The sequence below is a fragment of the Pyrus communis genome, chromosome 12, assembly GCF_041283825.1.
Source record: "Pyrus communis isolate YQ-2024b chromosome 12, ASM4128382v1, whole genome shotgun sequence".
Lineage (NCBI taxonomy): Eukaryota > Viridiplantae > Streptophyta > Magnoliopsida > Rosales > Rosaceae > Pyrus > Pyrus communis.
This window is the reverse complement of record NC_142576.1, coordinates 4,228,537-4,248,569: the sequence shown is the minus strand read 5'-3', so window position 1 is coordinate 4,248,569 and position 20,033 is coordinate 4,228,537. Positions and strand designations below refer to the sequence as shown.

At 34.2% G+C, this 20,033-nt stretch overlaps 1 protein-coding gene and 1 long non-coding RNA gene across 7 annotated transcripts; one reads left to right on the top strand and one right to left on the bottom strand.

Moving 5' to 3' along the window:
* Nucleotides 1-9,169: 9,169 nt before the first annotated feature.
* LOC137744847 (pectin acetylesterase 12) lies at nucleotides 9,170-14,269 on the top strand. Of its 6 annotated transcripts, none has more exons than XM_088680711.1 (13): nucleotides 9,170-9,693; nucleotides 10,706-10,950; nucleotides 11,575-11,657; nucleotides 11,995-12,124; nucleotides 12,218-12,291; nucleotides 12,456-12,542; nucleotides 12,613-12,737; nucleotides 12,846-12,906; nucleotides 13,030-13,083; nucleotides 13,209-13,286; nucleotides 13,387-13,492; nucleotides 13,604-13,749; nucleotides 13,856-14,269. In XM_088680711.1, the coding sequence occupies exons 2-13, from the start codon at nucleotides 10,764-10,766 to the stop codon at nucleotides 13,967-13,969; spliced, it is 1,245 nt and encodes a 414-aa protein (XP_088536837.1). In that variant the 5' UTR covers nucleotides 9,170-9,693; nucleotides 10,706-10,763; the 3' UTR covers nucleotides 13,970-14,269. The 6 variants fall into 6 exon arrangements, with proteins under 6 accessions (XP_088536837.1, XP_088536834.1, XP_088536838.1 ...); XM_088680708.1 differs by having other exon boundaries at nucleotides 10,689-10,950; XM_088680712.1 differs by having other exon boundaries at nucleotides 9,170-9,727.
* Nucleotides 14,270-16,649: 2,380 nt separating this feature from the next.
* Nucleotides 16,650-19,638, bottom strand: LOC148692204 (uncharacterized). Its single transcript, XR_015954483.1, has 2 exons — nucleotides 16,949-19,638; nucleotides 16,650-16,841 (listed from the first exon to the last, which is right to left on the bottom strand). It is a non-coding gene; the product is annotated as an uncharacterized LOC148692204 (long non-coding RNA).
* Nucleotides 19,639-20,033: the final 395 nt, after the last annotated feature.

Sequence of the window (20,033 nt, the reverse complement as noted above, 5' to 3'; positions counted from 1 at the left end):
TAATAATTTGAAATTCCTTCGTCTAATATTTTGTTGCTCATTCATTTCACTTCTAAGTTTTCCTATGTCCATACGTCTCATGCAAAATCTCTCATCCCTTATCCATGTCGTCCACGTGCCTTTGGTAAAATATTTTACCGGGTTACTATGTCTTCATAAGCATAATCAACTTAGCTCAGCTTAACTTGCAAACTTCATAAGACCCAAATATGATGTCCTCACCTTCTAAATTTTTTATTTTTCATGTCTTATTTTTTTTATATAACGATATATTTATTCTAAGGGGTGAGGAGAATAACTTGTATTGAATTTGTCATTCACGATATTTGAACCTAACTCTCATTTAGAGCATCCTTAATGGAGGCTTTATCCTTCTTGAGGCTACCAGATTTGTAGCTCTAATGAAAAATGTCATCCCCAATGGACCAAAAAATGGGCTACATCCACCACATGGACTAACAACTTCAATCATTGTAGCAAAAAGTTAGGTTACATTTAGCCTCTAAAAGTAAAGGACCCACACCAAATTGAGAGCCCAATCTTGGTTTTTTATTTTTTATTTTTACTTTAGAAATGAGTGAGCCCAATTTTAAGGGTTTATTTTTCAACCGTTATAGAATTTTAAGGGTTTTTCAACCGTCTGTTTGGTTAAGAAAACATATACAAACAACTATGTTTTGTGTCAATGATTAGAAAAAAAATGTAGTGCTTTGTGTTTAATTTTCTAGATTGAAAAATTCATAAAAAAGTGATGAAATTTAACATTGGTAGTTTAGAGACTAAACCAAAAATATAAACAAATTTATGGTTGTTATGAAATGAAAATCTTGTTTGATTTCGAAGAATGCCAGTCAGAAAAATAAACCAACGGTTGAGATTGAGATAAGATAAGAATCCAATGGTTATTATGAAATGAAATCTTATCTTTTCTGATTTCATAGAAACAAACCAACGGATGAGATTGAGATAAGATATTCTATAACAATGCATAAGTGATAAAATCTAACCTTGTCAGAATTTGAATTTTTCAGGTTAAATTAAAATTTAAGATAACACGTCCAAAAATCAAGTTAAGAAAAGTTAGGACAAAAATAAATTTACGGCGTAATCAAATGGCTACATAAATAAAATATATAGCCCCTTATTGGGAGATTTTTTTTTTTTTTTTTTTTTTTTTTAAGCCCCAAAGATTCCTCGGAGTTATATCCATCACTTTTCTATGAGCATCCTCAATGAGGGGCTTTACAATGGAGCTAGAAAAGTGGTAGATATAAGCCAATTTAGAGCTCGCTTTGGGGCTCTAAAAAGCATCTCTCCCAATAAGAGGCTATATATCTTCCTTGGAGCTATATTTATTTACGAACTTTTTAACCTAAAAAATTCAAATTCTAACAAAGTTAGATTTTATCACTTATGCACTGTTGTAGGCTCTCTTATCTCAATCTCATAAGTTGGTTTGTTTCTATGAAATTAGACAAAATAAGATTTCACTTCATAACAACCATTGAATTTGATTATCTTATCTCAATTTCATCCTTTGGTTTTTTTCTCTGATTGACACATTCTCCGAAATCAAACAAGATTTTCACTTCATAACAACCATTGGATTGGATTGTCTTATCACAATTTAGTTAAGTTATTTATTTATATTTTCGGTTTAGGTCTCTAAACTACCAATATTAAATTTCATCACCTTTTTATGAAATTTTCAATCTAGAAAATTAAACACAAAGCATTGCATTTTTTTTTTCTAATCAATCACACAAAAAATAGTCGTTGTTTGTATATGTTTTCTTAATCAAACAAACGGTTGAAAATAAACCCTTAAAATCTTAAACGATTGAAAAATAAACCCTGAAAATCATGTTTTGGAATTAAAAATGGGGCTCATCCATTTCTAAACTAAAAAACAAATCAAAAAACCAAGATTGGGCCCTCAATTTGGTGTGGGTCCCCTACTTTTTGCAGCTAGATGTAGCCTAACTTTTTACTACTCAATAATTGAAGTTGATAGCCCAGGTGGTGGATGTAGTCCTATTTTTCGGCCAATCGGGGATGAATTTTTTCATTATAGATACATATGTGGTAGCATTAAGGAGGATAAAGTCTCCAATGAGGATGCTCTAATAGAGGCCCTCATTGAAGATACTTTTACAAGTGAAAAGAGCTATCACTAGAATGTAGTATTAAGCAGTCTCACCTTCTAAATTTTTACCTAAATGAAACCAGTTAGTGATTATATTGACTCTTTCTTCAATTGTTGTTGTACTGTTACAAAGTCGGAGCAGACTTGTCATTAGCTGGGTTCTCTTGTGGCACTGGTATTGGATGATGTAATTGCTCTGTACACGTTTCATGGATCGGTTTCTAGTGAGCTAGTGATTATATCAACAATATAATTAGTATGGGCCGAACCCTCCTCTTTGAGGTGGTATTTTTTTGCAAATAAATATAATAAAATTAGCTTACGAAGAAGCCCAAACATGATGGCCTCAACCAGACATTTTGTTTTTCGCTTTCCCATTTGACGAATTCTATATTCTAACCTATAAAGGAGAGAGATTAGAACTCCTATGAAACCGACATACAAATTGTCTTAACTAACTAACCTTACTCACGTCTATGACTTTGAATTAAAACTTAAAATTCACCATTCCATCTCTTTGCGTTATTAAGTTATTAGGTCAAACCTACATTAGCATGAAAAGACAAATGAAGTAATTAAGCAATAACATATCAGGTCCAAAATTCACAAGTACAGTGCCGTGGAGATTTCAAGCTTCGTAGGGCCTTCGCCATTAGAGCAAGTCCACTAGGGACTTTTAGGCCAGCAACCAGCACCATTTTTGGCTCGGCACCCAGCCAATCCCCTCTAGTCTATGTGGATAAGATGCCACCCAACCCAAGCTAGTCTCCAGGCAGCCCAAAATGGACTGAGCTATGGGACGGCCTGCTTGATGTCATGCTAACGCCAGAGTGATGTTGCAGGGCAGTTTAAATTTTTTTTGCACCAGGCGCTTGCAAAACACGCTTGCGTGGCCGCACGTCCCAACAAGAAAACGTGGGGGTGCCCCGCTAGCGCAGGCACACTTAAGGATTTGATGGGGGAGGCCACATGTTTGTTTTTGGGCTGTTGGATTTCCAACGGCTAGTTTTTTGGGCCGTTGGATTTCCAAAGGTCAAAAAAATTTTGAATTTGACATCCAATGGCTAGTGACGTGGCTTGATCTGGACCATCCAATCTAGAGATCAACAATCCACGTTTTTCCCCCAAAAAATTAAAAAAAAAAAAGCACAACGGTCAAAATTATGACCGTTGGCTACGTGTCAACGTATAGGCTGTTGGATTTGAATCTTTTTCAAATCCAACGGTCCAGATTAATTAACTAAATTAAAATTTATAAAAAATTAATTAAAAATTGTTAAAAAATACATCAAAATTTTATTTATTTTTTTCTATAAATACCTAACCCTCGTCTTCCACCTTACACCATATTTCAATATTTTCAACACTTTCTACCAAAGCTTTCATATAATTTTTGAGAGAAAAAAATGACTATGTGGAAGCTCATCGAAGATGTTACGTTGTGTGAATGCTGGGTTCACACTACTCATGACCCGATTACAGGTAATGGGATGGATAAGAGAGAAATGTGGAGTAAAATTACGAAAGCGCTTTGCGATGTACATGGAAAAGATGCCAGAAGTAGTCAAGGTCTTCAAGGTCGTTGGAAAAAACTCAATGCATCCTTTACTTGTTTGAAAAACGCTATCTCTCATGGTTCTGGTAATCTGTGTAGTGAGACAAATTTAGCGGATCAGGTAACAATATTTTTATTTATTTATATGTATTCCACCCGCATGAATATTTTAATTTCTTTATTTGTGTTACACTTGCATTTTACAATACTGTCTTATTCCACATTTATAGACACTACAGGCACAAGCATTCTATAATGCGAAGAACCACAACAAATCATTTAGCAAATGGGAATGTTGGCAAATTGTCAAAGATTGCCCCAGATACAGAATTGTGGCAACCGGACCAGAAGTTGTCATGCACGACATGGGTCTACACAGTTCATCAGAAGTAGACATGGCCGAACAGGAAGAAGACACAGCCACACAGGAAGAAGACACATTTGAAAAAGTGCCAGAAGGGACGCTTGAAGAAGTGTCGGAGACCTAGATGAATCGTCGGTCCCTAAGGCCTTAAGGTAAGAAGGCGGCAAAGAAAAAAGGGAGTTCTTCCAAAAATGACTACACAAAATATATGGACGAACTTGCGCGCCAAGGTGAACTAAACATGGTGCGGGAAGCGGCTAAAGATGAGGAAAAAGTTGTTGCTATGGCAGCAATATTAGCAGCTACTAAGAGACGTGATGCAGCGGTTGAGAGACAAAGAGAAATAGTTAATCGAGAAAATGAGATGATTAGAGAAGCACTTAATCAATAAAACGAGATGCTTAGAGAAGAGAGGACAGCTCAAGCAGATCGTGACACGATGAACAAGCCTCTAGTAGGACTGTCTCCAAATTCAAAATTTTTTTGGACATATGAAAAAAGAGACGTAGTGTGAAGGAGGCGTGCAAGAGAAACAGAAACAAGTCGAGGGGGTTCTAGCTACACAGATCATAGCAATGAAGATCCTAGCACCACATATCTTAGCTCCACAGGCTTTGTATAATTTCGTATTTATTTTTAGTACTTTATTTAATTTTGTCTTAATTTTTATTACTTTATGTAATTTCGTCTTTATTTAATCCAATCCGAAATTAAAACCATTTCTTTATTTATTATTTTATAAAAATTTAATAATATTTTATGGGTTGGGTGCCAGCGCATTTTGTAGGGGTGGAGATCATTTATACCAGCGCATTTTTTAGGGATGGAGATGCATTTGACCTATTACTGTTCATTAGGGTTTATCACTGTTCACTTAGTGGATTAAATGAGCTGGGTACTGGCGCATTTTTTTAGGGGTGGACTTGCTCTTAGGGAAACTTGGAATACTAGGACTAGGACTGTAGGATATGTCCATTATGTGTGTACTACAAAATTGCATGCCAAAAGATATAATCTGCAAGCATTTCAATCTTTGTTTCGATCGGTTTGAAATCAAACTGAAATAACTGTTTGGTTTGATATGGTTCGATTTTTGCAATTTGTAAAGAAACTAATTTGGTTTGGTTTTTTTGGTTTAGTCTGCTTTGGTTTTTGTTTTGGCTTCCTTTAATCGAGGAATTGTAGAGAAAGTGAAGAAAAAAAATATAATGAATAAGACTTCTAACATATTTGGGCCTTTAATTGGGTTTACCTGACCTTAAATTGAAATTAGGCTAATGATGGACTTGGAATTAAGCTTGAAAAATAAATACCCAACATAAATAAATAAATAAAATGTTAATTTATATTTTATTTGATTCAGTTCGGTTAGGTTTCCAAACCACCAAAACTGAGACTGAACCAATAAGTTTTGGTTCGGTTCGATTTTCTTAGTTTTTGTTTGCTTTTTATTTATAGATATATATATATATATATATATATATATATATATATATATTTCGGTTCAGGTCTTTAGTTGTTGAATCTTTAATCAATTTTAAATGATAACTGATAATATAAATAATGAATAAGAAGAATTACATCCAAGTGGGAGAAAACTAGTCAATGTATAGAAGATTAGGCAAGTCAGACTACACATCAAGATCTAGACTGTGGCTGCCAAATCAACCTACCCCTTTCTCCCGCTCAGGATGCCAAAGAGTCCTTAATCAATGACAAAATAACTTAAGATCCAACGACTAAGAATTCTGAACTATGCAATAAATGAACCAGTTCCTTCTAACATTTTTTTTTTTTTTCTTGTTTGTTTAGGACTTGGATGATGACTTCTTTTCGATTACAAAGAGTTTAGGAGAGGGGAGACTACCCCATTCCAAGGACCAATGGCGGAGCCACTATAGAACTAGGGAAGTCCTAGGCCTATCCTGCAATTTTTTATTTTATTTTCTATGTATAAGATATAGCATAAACTCCTTTTATTTCTAGTAAGTTTAGTTGCAATCTTGGAGTCCCTGGATATGAGATTCTCTTATTCTACATATAATGATGTACCTTCTTCTACTTGTTAATTACATCAAGTTCCCCTTTGGGTGGAGGAGATTAATCTAGGTCGGAGTTTTCAAGCACAGTTTTTGAATCTAATAGTCAAGATTTATCACTGACTGTTTTTAAGCTAAGGACCGTTGGCTTGAACTTCTAGTCCATCGTTTGTCTCTTTTCTTAAGCTATGCTCTTAAGTATTATTCGGATTAAGTGACTATATGGTCGATGCGATTAGAGATAGATAAATAAAATACAATCAACCTACACAATATCTTAGGCGTTAAAAATAAAAGTTTCATATTTGTGAAAGGCCTCCTGTAAAGCAAGATTCTGGCTTTGCCACTGCCAAGGACAGGGCATACCACAAACCTCTTTGAAGACTTATAGAGGGGTCTTAGCCCATTTTTTGGTGTTTAAAAATCTCCCACCAAGAGAGATTGCCGATAACAGAACTCGAACCTAAGATTTGGTTTAGCAAAAGGAACGATCCTTACCAACTCAAACAACCTTCGTTGACAACTTGAGTGGTGACCTCCACAATGATATTATCATGCTAATTCTGTGGTTAATTAGCAAAAGTAGGCGAATTAATGAGGGATTTGGAGTTGTAAAACCAAGTGTGCCGACCAAACCCAGATTTGTTGGTGGAATACAATATGTGGATAAGAATAGTGCGTGACAGAACTTGGTGGGTTGTGCCATTCAAGCTTCAAAAGATGCATGTGATTATGGGACCGAGACAAAGAGCTCAGCTAGCTCACAGGCCACCACCTCTTTTCATTAATATGATGGTTTTCCAAATAAACTGAATTCTTCGTTTAATTATTGTGTCTCTTACACGTGACTGCAATACACTTATACGGTGTTTTTTTTTTTTTTTTTTTTTGTTTACCACCATGTCATATACCAGCACTAGGAATCAAACATAAAATGTGCCATATAAAATACAGGCCTAGAATTTATCCCCAACTATTAAGCCACTACGTAATAGTTGCACTTATATGGTTTAAATTTTGCCCAAAAATGTTCCTCCTTTAGATCGTTTCTAATTTTGATGTATATAGATACATACAAACGGTATTAGAGGTGGGAAATTCATATAAATACACTTGATTAACCAAAAAAAAAAAAATGGAAGAATGACTTGGCTCTTCAAGATTGAGGCAAAGTTCCTCTTAAATTCACTTAGTTTCCGATTTACAGAACTACATGCTTATAATCAGAATCGTTCATATAAATTGCTCTGTAAAGATCACATGTACAACAAATTATTTAAAGCTAAGATTGTTTGGTCAGTCAATTGTAGTAAATAAATAGATGGTTAATAATTTTTTTAGCGAATCTATCCATTTATTTTTATACAGTTTGATGACTAAATGATCTCATATTTAATTATTTTACAAATAATCTTTACAGAGTAATTTAAAATAGGAACAATTCTGATTAAAAAAAATATATAAATTTCCGTAGATTCACACACAATGAATTGAGGAGAATCTCCTCCTTAATCATTGAGGAGCCAAGTTAAATCCTTAAGAAACCTCTTGCATTAAGAAAACTTGCTAAACAAAAGGAATAAAGGATCATGGGTGTGTCGGGTTTATAGAAAAGTACTACTATGTTAGTGCATATCATTATTTCTAGAGCCCAACACAATGCATTGAGATCCAACAATTCTTTTGAATACAATCTTGAATTCACTGACCATATCAAGACATGTAACATGCAAAATTTAAGGTATATCTGGGGTTGTTTTCTGCTAGAAAACATATAAGTGTTTGCCTCATGGACGAGATTTTTTTAGAGAAGTCGTTTTTTTAAGAGGAAGTATTTTCCAAGGAGTCATTTAAGAGCATGTAGTCGAAGAGGTTATACCTTCACGTACTTGTTAAAATAACAAATACGAACACTCTTATAAATAGAGAAAACGAAAGCAAATTCTAAACTTAATGAGCAAAACATCTTAAACTTAACGGGCAATGAATCATAACATTGGGCCAAAAAAACCAATAAAAATGAAGAAACTAATTTTCTGACTGTATATATAATATACATAACTATATGACAATCAGACTAAAAAAATCTTACCTTTATGAAGAGCTCATACCACATAAAGACGATGTCCTCCCTCCCATGAAAATTCATCCTAATTAAGCAAAGGAACTAAAACATCCTTAGAAGAAAACACGAGTCCACAAAACCTAGTTTGGTGTGGAAGTCAGACTTGTAGCTAGGGGATGCTGAAATGTCTCTGTGAGTTTTTTCGACCTCCGGAAAAGGTGGATAACCGTGACTTGTCGTCAGTTGTCCCCTTTTTCTAAATAAAAATAAAATAAAAAACCTAGTTTACGCAGTGTGTGGATGTATGTACTTGTACGCGGTGTACACTAATGGCCAATTAATTGCGTGAACACCAAGGAATAAGATGGTTTGTTGATGGCCAATTAATTGCGTGAACACCAAGGAATAAGATGGTTTGTTGACCTAATCTTATTAGATAGGGAATTACGTACAAGAAAACGCCAATTTCTTTTCATCCACTATGCACTAATTAAATTGGGCTTTTTTAATTAAAATAGTTTCTGAGATTGACATAACTTCTCACTTTCGTTCATAAGATTTGAAATCGATACAAATGGTTCCTAAGTTTGTCCACTATCACTCATTTTGGTCATTTCATGAAAAATGTCATTTAAATAAGGACTAAATAACAAAAATACTTTCAATCTAATAAACAATGGATCAAAATGATTTGACAAAAAAAGAGTGTGTTTGCCATTTTTTTACCTTATTTAACGGAGATTTTTTGAATGACCAAAGTGATTGATGGTGGACAAACTCAGAGACTAATGCGAGTGATTTTAAATCTCAAGATAAAAGTGATGAATTATATCAATCTTAAAATCCATTTTAACTAAAAAGTCATTGAATTGTGCATTATTTATTTCTTTTCTTCGCTTGGAAGCTTTGAGAAGAATGTTGACGTCCCGTCCACCTAATAATTGAGCAGTCTCTATACAAAATAATAGTATATTAATGCATGGGAATAAGGCTTAAGCTCAAATGGCTTTAATCAATTTGTTCATTTCGAACATTCCAAGCTTTCTGTTAGATTAGATTTAGATTGGATTTAGCTGGCTTTATATTACAATCCCCATTCACACTATATCAATCTTTCCCTCCTATTTTCCCCAAAGTTGTCGGCAGCCTTACCTTGAGTTAACTTCCTAAAAAGAGTTTAGGGTTCCTTCCCACTTGTTTCAGATAATTTACCATACAACTGGGGATATATTTGTTTTGTATTTATTATACTAACCATAAGATAATTATATACTATTAGACCCCGTGGCATATTAATTTTTAAAAAGTTATATTATACTCTGATATATGATATGCATTGAATGAATAAAACGTTAAATGTGCAATTCATGATCTAACAGCAACAAATGTTGGTATGACGTATAGACTGTATAGTATATTGTATATATAATACATATCTTCCATTGTTTAGTTTTCAGGATCGATGAGTTCCTTCACCATTTGAAGTTCGCAGTGTAAAGGTTTTGGCCAGAAGAAAAGATGATGGTAGAGGCACCCTTCTGTCTTCCCAAATTTGCATGTAAAGGTTTTATTTATTTCTATCGTATAGTAGCGTAATAAAAACTGCAGGTTAGTGCATTGTTGCTTGTCGTTAAATTAGTTTAATTTCGAGATTTGCATCTTAAATTATTTAAATTATATTAATCTGATGAAGTGCGTAAAGATGGAAAAATGATCATTTTCGAATCATTTTCATTAAATCTACAAATCCGAGCTTTTAAAATTTGATCTAACGGCTAAAATTACTATAATTTTTAAAGAAAACCCTAATTTTTAGCCGTTGGATCAAGTTCAAGAGTCCCGATTAGTAGATTTGATGGATTTGATAGAAATAATCCAAAGAGGATCTCTTTCCGTAAAGATGCACTCTAAATATTAATAAAAAAAAATATTCATTTGGTTATGCTTACAAGGAAAAGAATTTGCCGCCAAAATTATTGATTAATTATATGTACTGTTTAGTTCTGCTTTCCATTTAATCAGTGGACACAAGTCAAAAAACACTGCACAAGATCTGAACTCCAATTACCACGATATTTACGACCAAAGGTCACCTACAACAATGTCCATGGTAGGTCCACTCCTATCGACCATCTAATCAAGGGGCGATGATTGTTCTCGCTCAAATCAATGGCAGTAATTGTCCTGTGACCTAGCTTGTCCCGTTGTCCCTGTAGCTTTACCAATACCCTCCTAAATTACGTAATTAACATTCGAAGGGTGCGTGCTTCTGGTGCAGTAAACCTTAAAAGGCCTGCACACACTGTTCTCTCTCTCTCTCTCTCTCTCTAGATTTACCGAGCTTGATTTCCTTCCATATAAACTCCCTAGCTGAGTAACTTTTCCTTCCAAGAAATGTTATAGCAACCAGTCACTACCCATTTCGCCAAATACCAAGGCAAATCAAAGTTTTCCTGATTTCTTCAATTCTTTTCAGTTTATTTTTTATTATTCATAAATAAAAGTTTATATTTTTACAGCACTTGGGTGGTGGCAGAGAGATTTGAACCACTGAAGAAGCAGAGAGGAGAGAGAGGGCGGAAGGGAGAGCAAAGATGAAGCTTTTCTGGGTTAGCATTGTGATTTCACTTGCTTTCAGCAAATGGGCTGCTGGGTTTATGGAGTACGGCTTCAATGAAACAGAGATGGCTTTGTTGGAGGGCTATGGAGAATCAAAGGTTGGAGCTAACTTGCTGATGGTAGGACTGAACCTCATTGGAGGAGCTGGGGCCAAAGGAGCAGGTGAAATCTCCGCTCTTATGATATACATTTTGCATATTGTTATTTTTTTGTTTACAAGACAATATTCTAAACTACTCTGGTTTACGAGGATTGAAATCGAACTCTGAGCAAGGGGACAGGTTGTACCGAACTGGCCTAACCCACATCTTTATTTTTCTTTTTTCAATTCGAAATATTTTGCATATTGCTTGATTTTGATAAATTTAGTACCTTTCTCTGTTTTTCTCTGTACTTTTTTGGAGGGGTGAGATAACAGATTGTATGCTATATGTTGATTGCTTTGTTTTGTCCCTCCATTTATGTATTTCTTTTAGCTTGCATTGCAATTCTCCTGGAAACATCTTATTTACTACTTGAAATTGTGTTTTCTAAGTTCTTTTTTCCCTTCAGTGGTCAAAGATTCTGAGTCAAATTCCTGCTTGAATTGTTAGCATACTGTTTATCATGAAGCTGATGTGATTGATGCTAAATTTGTTACTTTTCTTTTGTTTTCCAATTCATTTTGTGAATAATTTCTTATTCATTATTCCTGAATGATAGTGATTTGAATTTCATTATTTATTTGGGATCTGTCTTATTTTTATTTTGGCTTAATTTACCAAAACGTGCTTTCGAATTTTGCAGTCTGCTTGGATGGAACCTTACCGGGGTATCATTTGCATCGCGGATTCGGGTCAGGAGCAAATAGTTGGCTCATTCAATTGGAGGTTTGTGATTCGTGTGGTTGTGCAGTATCGTCTTATCGCGTACCCTTAACTTTCATACCTTTGTGTATCAAAATCTTGAAGATTGTTTCTGAAACTGCGGACTTACGAGCGTGTTTTGAATGAAAGTAATCAGATGACAAGTTTTACAATCATCTGCAGTAGTGCAATGCTTTTTTAAATACGAAAACCATGTTTTTATCATGTTACCTTTGGTTGATTTATTTCCAAATAAGCCTCTCTTTTTTTTTTTTCCAATCCAAACAAGCCTCTCAAGTCCTTTGATTTGCTGACAATTGGCGTAGTTTAGGACTTGACTTGAATAAACATCTTGCGGCAGGGGGGAGGATGGTGTAACAACATTAGAACTTGTGTTTATCGAAAAACAACAAGGCGGGGATCATCAAAATACATGGAAAAACAGTTGGTATTCAGTGGAATACTGAGCAATAAAGCTGAAGAAAATCCTGGTTTTCTCCTCAAACTTAATGCTATGCTTGCGCATCTGCCTTTTCCTTGTTTAACTGTCTTGATCCTCATCTTTATCATTTATGGGACTGCAGATTTTTTCAACTGGAATAGAGTCAAGGTTCGTTATTGCGATGGTGCTTCTTTTTCTGGGGATAGTGAAGATAAGGTTAGTGTAATGTTCTCACTGTTTACATTTTTCTACCAAATGGCGGCCTTGATATCATTTGGCGGCTAAAAAATTGGCTTAAAACTGATAAATCAACATAAACCTCAACTGTTTTCACTCATATTTGCTCACCAGATGCTAAAATATTGTGATTCTGCTTTTAGGCCAAGGAACTGCAATTTAGAGGAGAGCGTATATGGTTGGCTGCAATGGAAGACTTGAAGTCAAAGGGCATGAGCTACGCCAAGCAGGTTCTTCTTGTTTAAGGTCTATTCTCATGCTATGCCACATCTTTCAGTATATTGACAGATTGTATTTCAGGCTCTTCTTTCGGGTTGCTCTGCCGGTGGTGTTGCAGCTATTTTGCACTGTGATAAGTTCCGGGGTTTAATGCCAGGAACTACGAAAGTGAAGTGCCTGAGTGATGCTGGATTGTTTCTTGATGCGTAAGTACTATCCGGAATGCTCGCTCTCGCTCTCTGTCCAATGTGAATACCTGCTCTAGCTTATTAATTTAACACAGATATTAATGGTGATTCTGTATCAACTTGTAGGAATGACGTTTCTGGTGGACGCACACTCAGGAATTTATATAGTGGCATTGTCGGCTTGCAGGTATTGACTCGATCTCAAAGATTTGTAACCCACCCCCAATTCATGTTTTATCTTCTTCATTTTTTCTTTTAATTTATTCCATGTTTTCGATGCACGCTTATGGTTTTCTTATGATTATCACAGGGGGTGAAACCAAATCTGCCACAATATTGCACTAATCACCTTGACCCGACTTCGGTAATCATTTCCTTTTCCCCTTCTATATATTTCTTCTTTTGCAGTCCTTAACTTGAAGATAGGTGGAAAAATCGAAAAGTTACGTGCGCCGCTATTTACTCTTAAATTACCATCCTTCCTTGCAGTGCTTCTTCCCTCAGAACTTGATCTCCAGCATCAAAACCCCACTGTTTATACTCAATGCAGCATATGATTCGTGGCAGGTAAAGTTTCGCTTTTATAGGGTTCTAAAATTTGGTTTTACCTGATGTTCCATGCCGCACAGTGTTTGATAAGTGATTGAATGATTCTGCTTGAAAACAGATCCAGACCAGTTTAGCTCCACCGGCAGCAGATCGTGCCGGCTACTGGCGCGATTGCAGATTAAACCATGAAAAATGTACTCCATCACAGATCAATTTTCTTCAAGGTGATCCCACATTTGAGGAATTACTTTCGAGTCTTAAGATTTCATAGCATTTCAGAAACACATGACTAAATTCGTACTGCTTGTAATGATTTTTATTTTTCTTTTAAACAGGATTCAGGAATCAAATGCTGAATGCAGTAAAACAGTTCTCTATGTCTGAACAAAACGGGTTGTTTATAAATTCGTGTTTTGCGCACTGCCAATCCGAGAGGCAGGATACATGGTTTGCTGATGATTCTCCAGTTATTGGAAAGAAGGTGAGTTTCTGATGCAACACAGTATATCAACTTCTCCCCCAATCATAAAAATCAAGAGATCTTAAATTTCAAACTCTAATGTTTATGTGTGACCGATGATATGCAGGCAATTGCTATAGCAGTTGGAGATTGGTATTTCGACCGAACAAGCGTGAAGATCATAGATTGTCCCTACCCATGTGACAATTCTTGCCACAATCTGAATTTCGAAAAAGCTTAGTTTTCCCTTTCCATAAACGAAATAGTTTTATAGTTCGATAGTTCGATTGAAAATTGGTATAGACGACCATAAAACAGAAATCTGCTGAGAAGTGCAAATGCTATCGGCAAGCATTTCGCAGTTGATGTAATGTTTTTCGTGTAAGTTCTTCGTATCTTTGATTGTGTCTCGAATAAACTCGGTTCATTAGCAAATTCGTAGTTGAAGAAGGTAGGGAGAAGCCACTTCTGTAAGGAGTTTGTAATAGATTTTGTGTAAATTTTGATTCTGGATTTTATGCAACGGGTTAGCAATTCTTTATTGCAGGCATTCGATTTCTGTTATGATTCATGAAATTCAACAGAAACACAAAATAGAAAGATTATGAAAATACCACTAGACTAAAAGCTAGTTAAAGTCAAATCTTCGAGTAGACTGCTTTCACCTACTAGGTCAACCAAATCTTTCACATGATGGGTATAAAGAAACTATACCCTAGTAAAAAAATCAATCAAAACTAAAGATTGTTAGTACTTGGCAGACGTGGGTTAGATCAACATGCCCTCTTGCGCTCAATCACCATCCTTGTAAATTAGAATAGTTTACAATACCATCTTAAAAAAGAGAAGAGTTAGTGATTTTTAGATGTTACTAGATCATTTTAGGTTAGCCTCCTCTCTTGCACTCAATCACCCTCCAAAAAGTAGTTTAGAATATCGCATTGTAAAAAATAGAAGATTGTAAATAATTTGATCGTCTTGATGATTTGTGTTTATCAACACCATTGTATTAGGACTATATTTCCTTGGAGAATTAGGTTTCTTTTCCTCCTTATTACTATAAATAAAAACGGTTTTTTTTAGCCAAAATAGTCCTTAAGATTTGTATAATTCATCACTTTGGTTCATGAGATTTGAAATAAATAGAAATGGTCCCTATGTTTGTCCACCATCAATCATTTTGGCCATTCCATAGAAAATTATATTAAATAAGGATCAAAATGATAAAAATATCCTCAATTTAATAGATGATGGGCCAAATGAATTGACAAAAATTGAAAGTATTTTTATCATGTTAGCCTTATTTAATGGTGATTTTCCATAGAAGGACCAAAATGATTGTTGGTGGACAAACTCATGGACCACTTTGATTTCAAATCTCATAGACCAAAATGAGGAGTTATGCAAATCTCAGGGACCATTATATAGCTAAAAAGCCAATAAAAGCATTGCGTAAAAGGAATAACACAACCTCAAAATTACACACTTCACTCTACTATTGCCGCACCCCTTCTCTCTTTGTCAGATAAATTGGCCACAACAAGCCAAATTAATGTATCATCTGCCTTATAGTTCTGGACTGGAGAATATTCTATTATCTATATTGCTGCGTCTATGCATGGCAATACGACATACAAACATCCAAAACTGGTAAATGTTTATAGTTTCCCAAACAAATAAATAAATAATCTCCTAAATTAATCACATTTTAAAAATATGATAATGATTTTTCTTTTCCCTTTCTGTGATACCCTTTCAACTTGTTCTTGTATTATTAAGCTTCCCTTGACCTTAGCAATGTCTGAATTCAGAATATCCTGCTGGGAATTTGAATATCAAAACCCTACGAGAAGAGGCTTGTAATCTCAATGCCTCAATCATATATATGATGTAAACTTATATGGTTATATAATTAAAACTCAAAATAAGAAGTTGGTTGACCTAATCATGAAGCGGTAGCCATTGGAGGCCAAGTGAAGAGGATGTAGGTTGCGGCAACACCAAAATCTTTTACAAAGCACCTAGCCGGATACAATTACTTTAAGGGAAGCGTTTGTTGTGTGTCTAGGGCTTACAGGGACCTTAGTATTTATACTGACTAAGGCATTAAGGTTCTGTTCATAAAGGAATCCCAAATCTCATTTTCAACCTATCAGTTAGGTATCATAATCACATATAATTAATCAAAGACTCCATCAATCTTACTTGTATTAACCTAATATAAGATTGATGTCTTAGGAGATCAAATCACAATATCTACATTAATATCCAATATTACATTCCTAATGTATCTCGTAGACCATTTAAGGTTGATATTGGAATAAATCCAACATTCTCCCACTAGTCTACAAATATAATATTTATGTTTATACTTGATATCGCTTTAATGGCCATGTAGTTGTGATAATATCCTATCTTTGATACAAGTTTTTGTCAAATAAGTCTTTCAACATGGAACTAATATGGTTGTAAGGTTGACACAACCTAGAACCTTCATAATCATACATGCTAACACTACAAGAGAATGAATTATTAGAGGCAATTTTATTTGCCTCTATTTGCTATTGTTAGGGGCATTTATTATCAATTTCTGCCTCTAAAAACAAAAAAAGGCAAATAAATGATTCGCCCCTAAAAAAGACGTTGCTAAAAGAAGTAGAGGCAAATATTTTCTTAAATCCGTCCCTATTGTTTTTACATCCGCACCTCATGTTTTGCATGACACGCTGGAAATTAGCACATTAAAGGCAGAATGCTCCACCCCTACTTAGTATTTTATAATTATAATATAAGATTACTATTTATTAGCCATTATTGCATTTTGAGAAATTCGTTTCAACCGGAAAAGGTTTTCTTTCCACAATTAATAACCTACAAGAACTTGATAAACAAAAACCAGAAGAAGCTATTACCAGCAAATATGGGGAAAAAAAATTCAGATTTCATTTCATTAGATACAAAACATACATGAACATGATAGATTGATATTTGAACTACAAATCCAGTAGTGTACATAAGGCTTTGAACAAAATTTAAAACTAAATCTAATGAAGACCCATTCTCTAATCCGAACACACAACTGATGTAGATTACATGTCTGTCTTTCATCATCCCTGCAGAGTCAAAGCACAAAAAGTTACAAAATTTTCAATAAATTTATACACACTAAACCCAACTAAAAGATGCAATATTAAATAACAATATGTAAATAATTACTCACCAATATGAAATGAGCAACCACTCTCAGTCACCCTTCCCAAATGAAATACCAATCAAAACCTACAAACAAAAACGAAGATGGAAATGTCCAAGCCCAAACTGAGAGACCTGGGTTTGATCGTTTTCATTGGTAACAAACAAAATATATACAAATATAAGTTTTATAAAATAATAACAAATAAATAAAGGAAAATAGGGGGAATTGTTACCTTCATGAACACGAGGAAAGAAACAGGGAACTCAGAAAATAAAATCTCAAATTTTTAGAAACCCTGAATCATCTCCTAGTCTTCGATTCAATCAAGTAGCTTAGACCAGGAAAAAAAGAATTACGGAAGAAAGAAGGAAGAACGAAAGGAAAGCTGGTGAGAAGAAAGAAAGTGGTGGAGAAAGTGAAGGAACGTGGTTGAGAAAGTGAAGAAATGGGAATGTAAACGGCGATTTAGGGTTTTTAAAAGTTAGAAGCTGGATTACGTGCTAACTCTACATTTAATAATATAAAATTTTGAATTACAACAGAAAATAAAGTTTTTTTTTTTTCAATAAAAACACAAAAATAAATAGTTGTGGCCAATATTTTCGCCCCTAATGTCCCTAAATTAATGCAGGCAATTTAATTCGCCCCTAGTTTGCATGTAATCCGCCCCTAATGCATATCTGCATTTTCACTAAATCCGCCTCAAATGTCAATTAATTGGGGCAATTATTTTTTTCCGCCCCCTAATAATCACTTTTCTTGTAGCGTAAAATCCTCATCACATGAAACACCGTCAAATTATGATTACGTAGATAAACTTTAATTACTTGAATGTGTCTCAACTTTTATCATCTCAGGTCATCCTTAATGTAAACTTTTATTGCAGTTGCAAACAAAACTTCATAAAACATAAATATTCCACACCTACGAGCAAGATGAATTAACATGTTTTTGATACTGGTTCATATACCATATTAGTTACTTGTGTGAGAAAAAATCCAACACATATGAGCAAGACGAAAAAACCCTCACAACTAATACAACATATAAATCATGTCATGCAATTTTAAGCCGAACCAAAAGAATCAGTCCACACCTACAAGCAAGACGATTAACCCTTCCATTATGATTTAAAATACAATTTGATTAGGGAAGTGTTATTTGCACTCCAAAAATCTCATTCTACAGTCCTTACAAGTGTATTTTTCTTTCTAAATATAGAAAGTTTGGAGTGTAGAATGAGAAATTTGGAGTGCTAATAACAATTCCTTTTGATTAACTTGATATTAGATATATAGTCATTTGATAATTGACCAACATATAAAAATGTGACTCAATGAATCCAACCGAAGATTAGATTGAATACATGGATTCAAAAATCATACATACCTTATAGGTCATCTGCAAATGTAAGGCTAAAATGAAACTCAAGGTCCCACTGATCTGCAACATCGTTACTTAATTTGCAAATTAATACTTAAATCATACTTTTAAAATATGCTTGTGGGAACACCCTTACTGAGGCGATTAATGCATTTCACTACAAAATTATCTTTCTTTAACCTTTCTTTAACACATTAAATAACATAATCTCAATGAAAAGTAAAATCTAAGACATTCACCGTTGTTTATGCAAAATCAGGCATCCAACAACCATCTTGTTTGTATTAATAATTATATTTATGCTAAGTCCCCATGAGCCTCAAAATTCTTTATAAAGATTAACAAATAATCAATCAAGGCATCCAAATGATTGCAAGTAACATGAAAAATATACACATACACCAAGTACTCATTCATGCAACCAAATGTTCATGGAAGATAGAATAACACTTTAATAAATTTATGCAAGTCCACTTAATGCTCAAAACTTTAGAACAACTCCCACTATGCTTTTAGAGTTTATACATTTATTACAAATAAGTTAATGAGTGAAGCCCAATTTTCTTTCACTAATTTTCCCACTTGAGCAAACACTCGTTAATTCATTCTTTCAAAGATATACCAAAATAAAATTACTTCATATTTTAGACATAATAGAATAGATACCAAAACAAACACAAAGTTGTCAAACAGAATTTCAGCAATAAGTTACACTTACTTTAGAATTTACTATAATTAATTCATAAGCTTAGTCACTACCAAATTTATATAGATCAAACTAGACATACTAATCTTCATAAACTAAAAATATAAAGTCGTTTTAGATCAAAATAGTAGTCTAAAGTGACTTCTCAAAAGACCAACACAATCTGTCAGCAAAACTGTCAATACGAGCATGGGTTACTAGTAAATTCACCATAATAACAATACATGGCAAAAAATTACGAAAATTTTCAGAAACTTAGTAGACATGCATATGTAGAACATATAAAAAATTCAGGTCATTTGGTGACCATTAGACTTGTCATTCATCCAATTTTAGTCAAGACATACAATCTGCCAGAAATAGTTATGTGCATCTATCATGAATCTATGCATCCATAACAAATTCAATTTCATATCATTTCAATTTTGATGTTCAAAGGAAGCTGTAGTAGTCAAATTTGATCCTCTAAACTGATATCATAGTTCAAATTGAAAAGATTTACAGCATAATACTTAAACAATGCGTACCTTAGCAATTCTTGATTAACCTTCATGGGCCCAATACTTTGCATCAACAAGTCTCATGAAGAGACAAAAATACATCATGATGCAACTAATTTCATGCCTTAAACCACAACCTATAATGGGGCTCATAGTGGAAATATTTGTAACTGAAGACATGAAACTTAATCACCAATAAAACTTCATGAAACTAGGTTAATTTACACGTACAAGCAAGCAAATTATTCTAGTGCTGGATTATATGTCACAAGAGTTAACTTCATGAAAAAAACTTCAACACCTACGGGCAAGATGAAGCTTCCACAAACTCCTATGAAATAAAATTCATACTATGTCATCTTAATTAAAACAAAAGAAACAATCCACATCTATGGGCAATAAGATTATCCCTTGTATTCTAATTAAGATGCAATGTTGATCAAATTAACTTAAAATCATTGTCCCAACATCAACTAAGCCGCTACAGCTTGCTGAGTTGACAAGACATTGATCAATTACA

Coding starts and splice junctions, on each gene's coding strand:
- LOC137744847 (XM_088680711.1), top strand. CDS start 10,764: ATGAAGCTTTTCTGGGTTAGCATTGTGATTTCACTTGCTTTCAGCAAA. Junction 13,287..13,386: donor CAGCATATGATTCGTGGCAG/GTAAAGTTTCGC, acceptor GCTTGAAAACAG/ATCCAGACCAGTTTAGCTCC. Junction 13,493..13,603: donor ACAGATCAATTTTCTTCAAG/GTGATCCCACAT, acceptor TCTTTTAAACAG/GATTCAGGAATCAAATGCTG.